Genomic DNA, 13,238 nt, shown 5'->3' with positions numbered 1-13,238 from the left:
GGAGGGCGTACGCGCCCTCAGATAACCCCCCCCCGTCAGGTTTGGAGGTTTGGGGTGCCCAAATCTGCATATCTGAACATTCATGAATTTTGGTATCTGCAGGGGTTTAGGGAATGGAACCCCCACAGATAACGAGGGCCCCCTGTAAAGATGGGCAGAGATTTAAAAAGCCATTTCAAATATACATGCATTGTCTGTTTCAGCATTTAAGTTCACATTGCAATTCTTTTTGGAAGCTTAGGTCTCCACAGAGCAGCAAATACAATGAGATGCAGTGGGTTCTTGAACTTCCATGTCAACACTGTACAGAAAATTTCAGTTGCTCCCTGTGGAGCTTTAACTTACAGGCTGCCCCATAAAAATATCACATGAAGAGGTGCAGGGGGGAGAGAATCAGAAGTCTAACATTTCTTTGGAATTTGGCAACCCTGCCTGGTGAAGTCGTCCATGCTGAATGTTTCCTTTGTTCTTGATGGGCGGACGAAAAATAATTGGTTTGAGAGAGAGTATCCCATTTCTCATGAATGAAGCCATTTTAGATCACTAGCAGCTGATTGTTCAAGGCAGAATTTAGGGTCTCCAAACCTGAAAGATCTTTGGGGGGGGGGGTCCAGAAGCAAATTCTGCACAGCAAACAATTACGCTGCCCATGTTATAACGTCAGTTCTTCAGACATCCCTATAAATGCTTCGCAGGTCCCAGATGCCTAACACACAATCGTGAACTGACCCAATGCAATGTAATGATGGTTTGCCTTCAGGCACTTTCCAACATGCAGAGGTCTGAGTGAATGGGGATCGGACACAAAGATCTCTAAAGCAAGACCACAATTTCCAGAGGGGTAGTTGTGTTGGTTGTCACAAACACACCAAGAACCTGAGAGCACGCAAACCTATAGTCCAACGATTTTCAACCATTTTTATCACCATGGGCTTGGTATCTCAGTGACCAAAAGTCTTCTGGGCAATATGCAGTAATGGACTAACTACATCTCTGCACTGCAGAGATATTCAACATAAAGATTTAATGTTGTTCATTACATTTCCTTATGACAACCAGTGCAGATCTGGTCTAGAGTTCCCAACCAGCTCCTCCTGCTTTAAATTCTATGTCTAGAACAGTGTTCTTCAAACTTGGGGTTGGTACCCCAATGGGGTCGCGAAGCCTTAGTTGTGGGTCACAGCAACTTATGAAAAAAGGTTGAAGATCACTGGGCTAGAGCACCACCAGGTAAAGGGGGAGGCATGTGGTATAGCCCATCAGGTACCAGAAGATTGTGTCTCAGTCCTACTCAGACTGGATCAGGTCAAGGACCTGTGTAGATCAACATAACGTTTTCTGCAGTGCCCCCCCCCCCGTGTCCCATGGATCAATGGACTGATTCAGTAGGAAGTAGTTTCATGTATAAAGAGACAATTATTTTTACATCCTGCCGCCATTCTATACTAAATGAGGTTTATTCTGCATTCCAAAGAGGTCAAACAAAAGGTAGAATAGCACAGATACTGAGGTACCAACTTCGAACAAAACTTCCATGCCTTGCTTTAAAAAGAGCATTCATGTTTTAAAAAAACAATTATGATCCTCACATTAGGAGAAGTCTTCTCAGACCAGCTAACAACTATCAGAGAAAATGAATGAATGAATGAATGAATGAATGAATGAATAATTACTACAGGAAACCTCGACATCACACAAAGGCATGTGTACAAGACTATAATTTCTTTTTTAAAAAGGTATAGTTCATACTACCTTAAAGTCAAAGCTTTAAGCCACCTGGGTTTCCATCTCTAAACATGGAACACTGGAAAATTAAGTCCTACTGATCTCAATCAAACTTACTTTCAAGCAGCCTGTGATCCTAAGCACACTAATGTAATGGAAAGACATTCAGAAATGATTTATTTTGCTTGCCTAACTGCTATGTTTTATTCATGAGCCAGTCTCCATAAAGAGATGGAAACAACATGCGCTTGTGGCAACCTGGAAACGTAGTCTAAAAAGTATAAAAGTTTAAGGCTGACTCTCAAAAGCACAATAATTCCAGCAAACCTACTTAAAAATGTGCATTGCTCTCGTCCATTCCTAACGTAACCCTCAAGGAATATATGCATAAATTATAAAAGGATCCTCATGAGGAACATACTAAGAAATCTTATTAAAAAGGGGGAAAGAGGCTAGATGCAAACCTGGTTTGGAAAGTGGCACAGTAACAGCACAGCAAATCATGTGAGCATGGATTGCCTCTGTACTAAACTTCTTATGGGATAAACTATCAGTTTCATTGCATTGCTGGTGTTAACTGTGCACCATTCTGGGAAAACCAAATAAAATTTAAACAAAGCCAAAACAAGTTATCATTTTAGATATTCAGACTGCATCTAAACCTCAAGTTTTAGATTTAGTTTTGAACTTTAGATCAACTAGTAAGAATTACATAAAATAAAGCATGCGTTTACTGTAACAGTAGTATACTGTTTGCTACTGTTTGCTACTGTAACGGTAGCAAATCAATTCATCTAGAAAGCGAACAGGACAAAATCCAAATCAAACATGAGTACTTGACGTAGAAAACTAACAGGATCTTGATTTTGTTTAGCATGTGCTTAAATCTACAGGGCCAAAAAGGCTTGCATCTTGGCTGGATTGCAGCCACATTTTAAAAAAGTCACAGTTCTAAATAGCAGCACTACAGTCAAATGTTCATTATAGGACCATTTTATGAAGTTAAATATAGTGATTCCACTCTAAAAGAACACTCCCCCAAAAGCAACAGAAAATAGAGCTCATGGATCTATCAGTGGCTTACACCCACCCCAATGTTTTCCTGACTTCTCAGAAAGTCCTCCTTATTACTTAATCCTAATACGCTCATCAAGGATTTTGGGTGAAGAGCTCTGATGAAATCATGGTGCACCTGTGTGTGTGTGGTGGTGGGTTTTACACACCAAGCGGACTTTACAGAACAGGTACATAAACATATGCACCTGGTTTAGCAAGACAGGTACTATGTGAGACATACCCTTGCTCACTGAAAGGAGCCAATTTTGTGGATTTCTGTTGACTATATGGGAGATTAGAAGGGCCTGAAGCACCCCACACATCTTGAAACAGAATGGTTGAAACAGCACATAATTCCCTATAATAGCAACTTTGTATGATAGATTGTAGTCCAAGTGAGACCACCCACATAGAAGATGGGGGTTTCTGAGTATATACTGAACTCCAGAGGTCTGCAGAAGCCAGAAACTTCAAACCACCACAAAAACCAAGGGCATAACCACAGAAAAAAAACCACTTTGCTTCCACAGGCATCTAAGGGTTAAAGATAGAGAATCTGGATTCCTAGAAAGGCATTGCTATACTCTGGGAACTTCTTGTAGGTGGGGGGGGGGAATTGTTTCAATTACAAAGTCAACATGAGAAAAAAATCTGAACAGCAGAGAAGAGGGACACCTTGGAAGCAGAGGGAGACAAACCTGTTGCATGGTGGTCTCCAGCTCAATCCCTTCAGGGTGTGATCATGGCCATGATTACTCTGAGGTAGGTACCACTGTGCTCAGTGGGACTTACTCACAGAAAGATGTGTATACTTCATTGGGGGATCCCTCTTGTCCAGTTCCAAAAGTTAGAGCCATCAGGACATCTCATAGCAATTGGGTCTGACAACCTGCTGCTGCCGGAACCACCCTTTCCAAGTGCCAAAGCAAGGGTGCTGCTTTGAAGGCCCACTTGAGAGATAAAGTGGGATGTAAATTTGTAAGCTCTGAAATGAATGGAGACTGCTTGGCTGGGTTACATTCAGTAGTGTTAAGTCATGGCTCTACAGCTTTACACTCACCTCGAGGAGGCCGCAACTCAGTGATATTCTCAGTAGCATCATCATCAGAATCTCCTCCGGCGGCCACAACTTTGTACCTGTTACTGCTCTGTTTGTTCAGCATATGAGGGACTTGCAGGGCAGCTTCTCTCTCTGCAGCCAGGTCCAGATCCTGCTGGGCCAGGTGAGCCCTCAGTTGTCTAATTTCAAACTAGGGCAAAAGGGAGGGAGAAGAAATGGAAAAGGTCCAAAATGAACAAGCATGCAGAGGTATACGGAAATCACTTCTTAAACAGCTAGTGCACAGACAATTGAAAATTCGTGTTTGTATTTTCAACATCTGAGAGTCAGTATTATACTGCCTTTGGGATCCCCATTCAAATTTCTGAATTCAAATTCAAAATTCAGAGACTGTGGAGAGCTCAAGGTGCTAAATTTCATTATGGGAAAAGTGGTAATTGGGAATGAGCATCTTTAAGCACGTAGATTTTTGAGGACGAGAGACCACTTTGTCATGTGTATAAAATGTCATTCTCAGTTGGTTTTCATTTATTTACATATCATATATAAACAGACACACACAAATTGAAAACAGTGAGGCCAAAGGCCATGAAATGCCAGATACAGCCTCCTTCTCACAGCCATGCTTTGGCTATGAAAAATCAGGTGCCCCAAATTTAAATGGCCCATTTTCTAGGGGCTACGATTCAACAGTCATCCCTCATCATTCATGGTCAAGCCACCCACAGATTCAACTATCCACGGATGACCATGGAGCTGTTTCTGGTTTGCCTGGAGACCATTTCTGGGATGTGCCAACCCTACAACCCCGTCCCTTGGCCCCGGAGTACCTCAGAATAAATTGTGGAAACGTTTGGAAATGCTCCTGCAGTGCATTCTGGGGCATGCCAGGGCCAAGGGAGGGGGTCGTGAGCCTCGGCACAACCCAGAAATGGCCTTCAGTAGTGCCAGAAACTGAAGTGTAGTGCTCATCAGGCAACCCAGGGTAAGGAACACTATTTTTCTTTTTTTCTTCTTTTTAAATGGGGCTTCAGCATCTGTGGATTTTGGTATCTGCAGGGGGACCTAGAACTGAACCCCCATGGGTACAATGCCAAGGGACCATTGTAAAGGAAAAAGAACACTTCCATTGGCTGCATTAAATGTACACTAGAACTAACAACGTGTTACAATGTATGGCCACGAAGCCATGTATGTATCCACGAATGTATGTATCCACGAAGCCAATAGGCAGCTCAATCCTATGCTCACCAGCGACAAAATGATGGCTGCTATATCCTGCCAGCACCAGGTGTCTCCTTGAGGTAAGGGAGCGTTTGCTTCCTTAATCCAAGTAACGCTGTCATGGTGCCAATGAGTATCCTTGGATCTGCGTCTGCTTTTGAGTGGGCACAGAACCAAGGAGGTCCTTGTTGGGCTGCCTGGGCTGGGAGGGAGCATAGGATACAGTGGCAGAGCCTGCTGCCTCCCTTGGATCTGATCCTCCCCCCCAGTTCTGTTCTGCCCTCCCCCACCATCCCCCCCACTCCACCACCCAGCAGTGCCACCATGCTGAGTCCTCTTCCCAGCACTCAGGCCTAGTGTCAGTGCTCCTTCCTCTGTGTGCCGCAAATGTACTTTACAGTACATTTGTGACACCCAGTGCAGTGGTACGCTCATACTGCTGGCGCTACAGAGCTCCGAATTGGGCTCTGAAGTAGTTTGCCTCAGGCAGCATATTGGTAGGGGTGCCTTCCCTTCATTTTTCTGTTCCTTGAATATGAAAAGGAAGACTGAAATGGAACAGAAGAGGAAGTATGGAGAAGAGAGTGGTGGGCTTTAGTGAATCTCCTACAGACCACATAAGAAGGCTGGGACTGCATGGTTTTTCCCAACTCTCCATCCTCTCAGTTTGGCTAAGTGATAAGCAGGCCTCATTATCTCCTGTACTTGTCCTCTAGTGGCAGGATTTTGCTTGGCAAACTAAGGGCGCAATCCTAACCTTTCCAGCACTGACATAAGGGCACTGCAGCTCTGACGTAAGGGAACCAACATTCCCTTACTTTGAGGAGGCCTCCGTAAGTGACACCCAACTGTAGGATGCAGCACATGTCCCACTGGCATCACTGTGCCAGTGCTGGAAAGCAGTGACATAAGGGGTTAGAATTGTGCCCTGAACTAGTTTCATTGCATGCTGGAGATCTGTAACAGGGTGAACGCAACAAACACTAACCATAGGTCTTGTGCCTATAAGATAAGCTTTTTGGTCCCTGAATGACTCAGAACAAATTAGTAAAAACTTTCAAAGGAGAAAGATATACTGTATCTTGAATGCAAGCTCTCAGATGGCAGGTTACAGCTAAAGCAGATTTAGGAGTTAATTTAATACAGTGCTAATTACAGTTTTAAAGTTTGGGGTTTCCATGGTGGCATTCAATACTGCTGCTTCATTGGTGTTTTCTAAGATTACATAAAATGCTGCTGCTACAAAGATGCATTGAAGCTGCACAGAAAATGCAGTTTTCAAAAAGAAAGTTCACACAAATCAAAGTGATAAATACAGATTACATTTTAGACTGCAAACATAAAACATGCTTTGCTTTAGACTGCAAACATAAAACATGCTTTAAATGTTTTAAATTTAAAACATTTAAAGCTGCAATATGCAAACACATTTTTTGCCTTTTTTAATCAATTCCATTATATCCACAATAAAAGTCTTTTTTTCATTTAAGATACTCTTGGAAAATTTAAAATGACAAGGGCCAGCCCATCTGTCGTCTTGGGTGCAGGATCAGTGGAAATACCCACTTCTATTGCTCTTCCTCATGCAAGTATAGGAAGCACCCTCATATCCAGTCAGATCACTGGTCCAAGTACCACAGCATTGGCTGAACTGACAACACTGCTCAGGCAGGGATATTTCTAAGCCCTATCAGGAGATTCCAAAGATTGAATCTGAAGCCTCCTACATGCAACGTGTGGACTTTACCACCAAACTCCCTCACTGGAGATGTTCTAGTCGGCCACTCATCTCTCCTTCATGCTTCCTCTTCTGTTCTGTTCTTCTCTTCTTATTCAAATCTAGGTAATAAGAGGAGGTGGAACAGCAAAGCCAGACAGAGCCAGGTGGTGGGTGTGTCTTGCCAATCTGTTGCCTGCAATTGCCTCAGTTGGCCTTCCAGATGAACCAACCTTGGCCTCAAGGAGGATGTTGTTGTAGGGGCAACCAATAACTCTGGCAACAGTGCCACCAGGTCACTATCACCAGCTATTCAACTAACCCAAGATCACCTAAGTCTGCTGCAAAGCATTTATTCAGAAATAGCCTATTTCTGCTTCTCCCCTTGCATTATCTGACATGGAAACGAAAATGCTGGTAAGGTTAACTAGAAACATAATTGACAGACACTAGAAAACTTGGCATTCCAAAGATAAACAGAATAATGAATTGAGCAACTGTATAAATGAAATAAGTGGCTTTGCTGCCACCTTATGACCAACTGATAAAAATGCAGCCATGCAGTCTTGTTTTCTGATGGAGCATCTGTTAAAGACAACACTTCCAACTCTGCTGGTTCCATTACAGGATTTTTCTTGCAGACAACAGGAAATGTGTTCTCTTGTTTTATTGCCTTGATTCCAGACAGGACATACAAATAGTTCAAAGGTATGCTTATCTCCTTTGCAATTTCTCCATGTGAGGCATTAGGCTATCAGAACAGAGAATGATGTGTGCTTGGGGTTTGCCCCTCCCCCAGTTATTCAGAAGATTTATATCATATGTTTCCATTGAATGATCTTATATTATCATTGCAATCAGGAATTGTGGGAGGTGGCAGTTTCCCCTTGCCAATCTGCTGCCTGAGCAAGCTTCTATTAGCTGTGCAGGTGCACGGACTCACTCACTTCTGCTTTGTAAGAATTTTCTTTTTGGAAGCTGAGCACAACATTCATGTACATGCTCAATATTCTACACAATGCATGTCGGTATGAATTGTGCTTGTGTATTTTTTTGTTACGGCGCCTTAAAAATATATGCAACTATATAAGCATATTTGCAAAAATATGTAACTACGGATTTATTTTTCAGCAGCACTTATGTGTTCTTTAAAGCAGTGAAAAACTGCACACATGTACATTTCACATGTGCGTGAAATACAAATATTGTACATTACAAGAATAAAACCAGACTCCTATGAATGGATTTTAGCGCTCACTCTGGCAAGAACCAGAATAAAAATGCTCTTCAATTTACCCCTACCACCCCCAATAGCGCATTGCATCAAGCAATTATTTATAAATAGTCATAAAAAGACAAGGACCAAGATGGGACTGTAGGGACCACCTGCCTTTTATGACTAGACACATAAAAAGGGCCACCCCATCTTGTCTGGTGTTTTACAGCATCTATATATGGATAGCTCTATCAGTGAATCATATAGTTCTTCCCTTTAATGGCTGAGCAGCAGAGAATGATTAGCGTAACATTGGACAGATCAATGATCACTTTAAACCAGAAATCTGCTCCCACTCTAATGCAATGGTAATAATTTTGCTCCATCCTATTAGTGTTCTGTGGAGAGAATGCCCTCTCTGAAACTCAGCTGCCACTGGGAGATCGCCTAATGTTTGCTTCCATTAGGTTAGGCCACTAAAAACAAAACCCATCCAAAAGAAAAAAAGGCAGAAGACAGTTGCTCACAAAATGATTTATGGGCCAGAATTAAAAGCAAGATGATCTTGGCTACCTTCCAGTGGCTAGGAAAATGACTAGTAGTTAGAAATAAATTAAAACTATTGCAAAAAGGGCAGAGAACATTACCAACATAAATAGCACTACCATTTAAACCAGAAGCTGTTTCACAAATTACCTACCATGTTGAAAGGGAACAAGAATTCCTCAACTACTAGTTATGGTTATTTTTTGTATAAAAAAAATTAAAATGAAAAGGGGCAAAGTCATGTGGATTGACCAAAGGATTGGGACTCTCAATTACTGCAACAGTTTGCAAGTTGTTTTAATTGTATCACTCATCCTCACCATTTCTGTAGGAAACAGTATGTTCGTCTGCAGCTGTTGAGCTCTTTCCCTTCAAATCCTTCCTCAGAACTCATCTATTCCACGAAGCCTGTGAATCGCAACTGAAAATAAGGCTGCAGAGCCCATTACTCAGAAGCAAACCCCACTGAAGCTGCCATGGAAAGACAGAGCAGAGCCTCCACAGATTATCTAAGTGTGTGGGTAAGCTTATACGGGAGAAGGCTCTCCATATCCTGCATTCACACTAAAGGTGGCCCATATGCAGCCCAATAATTCAGGGTTAATTTCCATCTTTGTAAACGAAAAAAGGTTTGACCAGAATTCTTCACCAACACATGGTTATTTCTGCCCAATATTACAAATACGCAACAGGGACCAAATGTGTACACCTGTGGGCTGGGTAAAAATGGGTTAAATTGTTAACTTTGGCAGGCACACACATACAGAGTGAACATGCAGATGTGCCTTACCCCTTGCTCTTGGCAGATCTGTGTTAGTCTTTCCAGTTGCTCATCTTGAATGATCTTTGCCTTCTCATATTGCTGAATTACCATCTCCATCTCCACCTTAACTGGCAGTACGTAGGCTAGAAACCATAACAAAGTCTTTCAGGTTTATCAGAAAAAGTTGGCCCTGCACATGCTACAGGCAGCTAATCATGTGATACATTTCTGAACCATCTGAAATTGTTTCTGAAATGACTGCCACAGACTTTAAAATGCTTGAATTTGGCAAGATTGTACCCATATTGAACAGATGACCTATACATCTTTATGCAGCAATTCCATATGTTTCCAGGCTCCCCCCATGCACCATTCACAATTCCTATATTAGGTTCCATAGAAAAAATATATTTAAAATCATATTTCACATTATCAACACAATCCCCTGCCCCACCGAATGCATTATGATTGTTTTTAGGATAACATTCTAGATAATCTCTCCTTATCACTGCTTTGATAAAACTGGAATCCTATAAAAGAAAAAGACACAGGAACACAAGAAGAGCCCTGCTTGATCACACCAAGGACCCATCACACAGTGGCCCTCCAGGTGTCTCCAGAAGCACACAAGCCAGCAAGATACCTGAATCCTGCTACCACTCCTTTGTATCTAGAATTCAGAGATACACTACATCTAAAACCTGGAGGTTGCATATGGTCATATCATGGCTTGTAACCTGCGATTGACTTTTCCTCCATAAATTTGTGCAGTTCCTTTTAAAGGTATTTAGGACCAGGTGCTACCAGCTTTCTGGGGTGAGGAGTTCTACAGATTACACACAGTAATTTGTCATGATTTTCACTTCAGTCATCTGACTAAATTCTGGTTTTATACCTAAGGCAGGGCTGTCAAGTATAAGGCCCATGGGCCGGATGCAACCACCGGAAGTTCTTTATCTGGACTCTGATATAATTGGGTTCTCCCAAGCACCTATCAGCTGCTGAGCTGCAAAGTGGGCACTGCAAAGTAGCACTGCTGAAAAGGTGGCCACATTCCCCGACATCTTGACAATATGATCAAGATCTGCTTATTTTCCCTTCTGTCATTTGCAGCTGATGAGTTTCTACTTCAGAACAAAATGCTTAATCCTGGCCATCTGCTTCATGACATCACTTCCTGTTTAATGACATCTCTTCTGACTCTCAGCAGGAGCAATGAATGCTATTTGGCCTGCTATATGAAATGAGTTTGACACCCCAACCTAGAGGGTACAGAGTAGCAGGCACCAAATACTGGCCTGTGGGCCAGGTTCGGTGCCCACTGCAATCCTTTCCAGGTGAAGAGAGTTTACTGTTTCCCCCAGGGCCCTCTCTGTTGCACTGCAGATTGCCCCCAAACTTCACGCTGGCCAGCCACTTATGGGATGTGTCACCTAAGCAGGCTTTGCACCCAGATTTCCAGGCATGCATGGCTGGTCAGTGTGAAGGTCGGGGGCAAGCTCCATCCACACCAGGGACACCTTTACCGGCAAGCAGCAGTCTCCACTTTGAAGGCTGCTGGTATAGAGTAATTGAAAAATATTTTACAAAGAACTAAACATCACACCCACAATTGTGGCGGGATACGAAGTTATTAAAAAATTTAAACCAAATTATTATGATGAGTTACCGTCAATAATTCTCTTAACTCTCCAAATACGTAGAGTGATAATAAGGCTGATAGCATCCCATGGACTGCTTGGACCATTGGCCACTGTGGATGCCACCATAGGAGCCAAGGATAAGATGATCACAGCACCATCAAATACCTAATATGAGAAGAATTACACAAGCAACATTGACACATATTCTTTAAAGCAAAATATCAGATTTAGAGCACAATCCTAAAAAGTCAACAGGCTGGTGCAAGTCCCTTGCACCAGTCTACCGGTGTCATGAAAGAGCCGTAAAGCACTTTCGTGGAGGGCTGGCACACAGACGTGCCCTGGCCTCTGGAGGCTTGCACGAGCCCCACTCAGCTGGCTTAAAAGGTAAGCCCACACCGGCCAAGCTAAGCCAGCGTGGGGTGTGGGGGGGGGACTCTGGGAGGATGGGAGGGAGGGTAGCAGGGCCAGGAACCAGCACTTATGCTGGATTCTAGCCCCTTTCCTGGGCAGCCTGGGGCAGCCAAGTGGCGCAGATCCGAGTAACCCCACTGGGGCTGCTGCAGCGTTACCCAGGGTAAGGGGAAGCTATTTCCCTTGCCCTGGGTTGAACTGCTTTCGGTCACAACCCTACCTTGGATGAGGGGGCAGGCCCATTGGCCTGCCTGCTCCAGGATAGGTTAGGATTGGGCTGTTAAGCAAATGTCAAGCGAGGTTCAATCATCCCTCTGTTACAATTCAATTCATGTTTAAATCAGTCAAACATGGTTTTCAGGAGTAGCTGCTCCAACTATATTTTATTGCAGGGCTCAAATTCTAGATAAGATATAAATCAACCATCAGGAAATGGGAGGAGCTGCTAAATGAGATGTACTGCATTAACAAGACCCAACAGAATCCCCTGAAAGGGGTTGCAGTTTTGGAGAACTGTGCAACAATATGCTTATGCTATGGATTTGAAATGTACTACATGTTTGATTGGTTTATAACATGCTTTGAAGCCATTCTAGACTACTTCATTTTAGATAATCTCATGCAGGGTCCATGGGGCCAAAGATCTCCCATATCTAATCATATAATTGGGTTGTATTCTAAATTATCCTTTCGCTTGCATAAGGGGGCTTGCCCATATTCAGGATTCTAAAATGGCTTGGCAGCATCTACCTCACTTTAAACTAAGTTATTTTTTCTACAAAGATGGTAACGAAGTCAGGTGTTCATCAGATAAGAAAACAACTCCAGCAGATGCCAGTGAAATTTTTTTCCCTCAGGTCAAAACATCCTTGATACACTCTGTTAAGAGGAACTGCTATAAGATACGACTAACTGCAAAATCTAAAAGCAATCCTTAAGAGCTTTCAGATCTCAGTCCTGATGTGTAGAGCATCTCAGCCCAATGAAATTAGCAAGTGGCAAGGACTGGCAAGTGACAATATATGGCTGGGCAACCCAAAAGTGTGCCAGGTTTTCCCTAGAATTATCTTAGTGCTTCATGTTGCATATTACAGTACCCCACTGGAAACATGAACATCTGGAATGATCCCAACAATCACAGCCAAGGTGCAGAAATCACTTGACATAGTCCAGGGGTGTCAAACATAAGGCCCAGGGGCCAGATATGGAACATGGAAGCTCTTTATCTGGCCCTCAGCTTCTCCCAGTACCACCATTAGCTGCTGCTCTCAGCTGCTGAGTTGGGTTCGAGGTGTCACTGCTAAAGAGCAGCCTACATGATAATTGAGCTCTTGCATATCCAATAAACAGGATCAAGATTTGCATATTTCTGTAATCTGCAGCTGAATTCCTAAGTGAGAAACAAGTGCTTGTTTCTGGACATGACCTGCTGAATGATATCACTTCCTGCTTAATGACATCATTTCCGGCCCTCAGTAAGCATCATTCAGCCCACTGTAGGAAATGAGTTTGACACCCCTGGTGTAGTCCATCATGCTCCTGAACTGCTAACACAGTGGAGTCCCAAACTTTACACAATATGGGTATGCTGTTAGGATTAATTTTACTTACCTCAATTTTGTTTTCAATGTAGTCCCATATACCAAGAACCACAATTCTCAAAATAGTCTAAGAAAAAAACATATTGAAAGGAAAGGGGGAAAAAAGCAATTAATATGCATTCATAATAAAGGACTTATTTTAGCAAAACAAAAATGACCTTTGTCATAAACATGGGTGGCTTAAGGAATCAGCCAGGTTGATCTACGACCTGCACCAAGTGGAGGGCCCATCTAGGCAGGCTGACCCCTAAACCCTCAACTCCTGGTGAAAAG

The 13,238-nt window shown here is 42.9% G+C and overlaps 1 protein-coding gene across 2 annotated transcripts in view; it reads right to left on the bottom strand.

The window, feature by feature from the left end:
- TMEM266 (transmembrane protein 266) overlaps positions 1-13,238 on the bottom strand; it is a 112,621-nt gene that overhangs the window by 15,182 nt on the left and 84,201 nt on the right. For both annotated transcript variants that reach the window (XM_066635958.1, XM_066635959.1), the window contains 4 exons: positions 12,976-13,032; positions 10,977-11,115; positions 9,335-9,450; positions 3,842-4,031 (listed from right to left, as the gene is read on the bottom strand). In XM_066635958.1, the coding sequence (XP_066492055.1) occupies positions 3,842-4,031; positions 9,335-9,450; positions 10,977-11,115; positions 12,976-13,032 (502 nt within the window). The remainder of the gene's footprint in view (positions 1-3,841; positions 4,032-9,334; positions 9,451-10,976; positions 11,116-12,975; positions 13,033-13,238) is intronic.

This window comes from Tiliqua scincoides, chromosome 8 (genome assembly GCF_035046505.1).
Source record: "Tiliqua scincoides isolate rTilSci1 chromosome 8, rTilSci1.hap2, whole genome shotgun sequence".
NCBI lineage: Eukaryota > Metazoa > Chordata > Lepidosauria > Squamata > Scincidae > Tiliqua > Tiliqua scincoides.
Note: the sequence above shows the minus strand (reverse complement) of the source record. Positions and strands in the feature narration are given on the sequence as shown.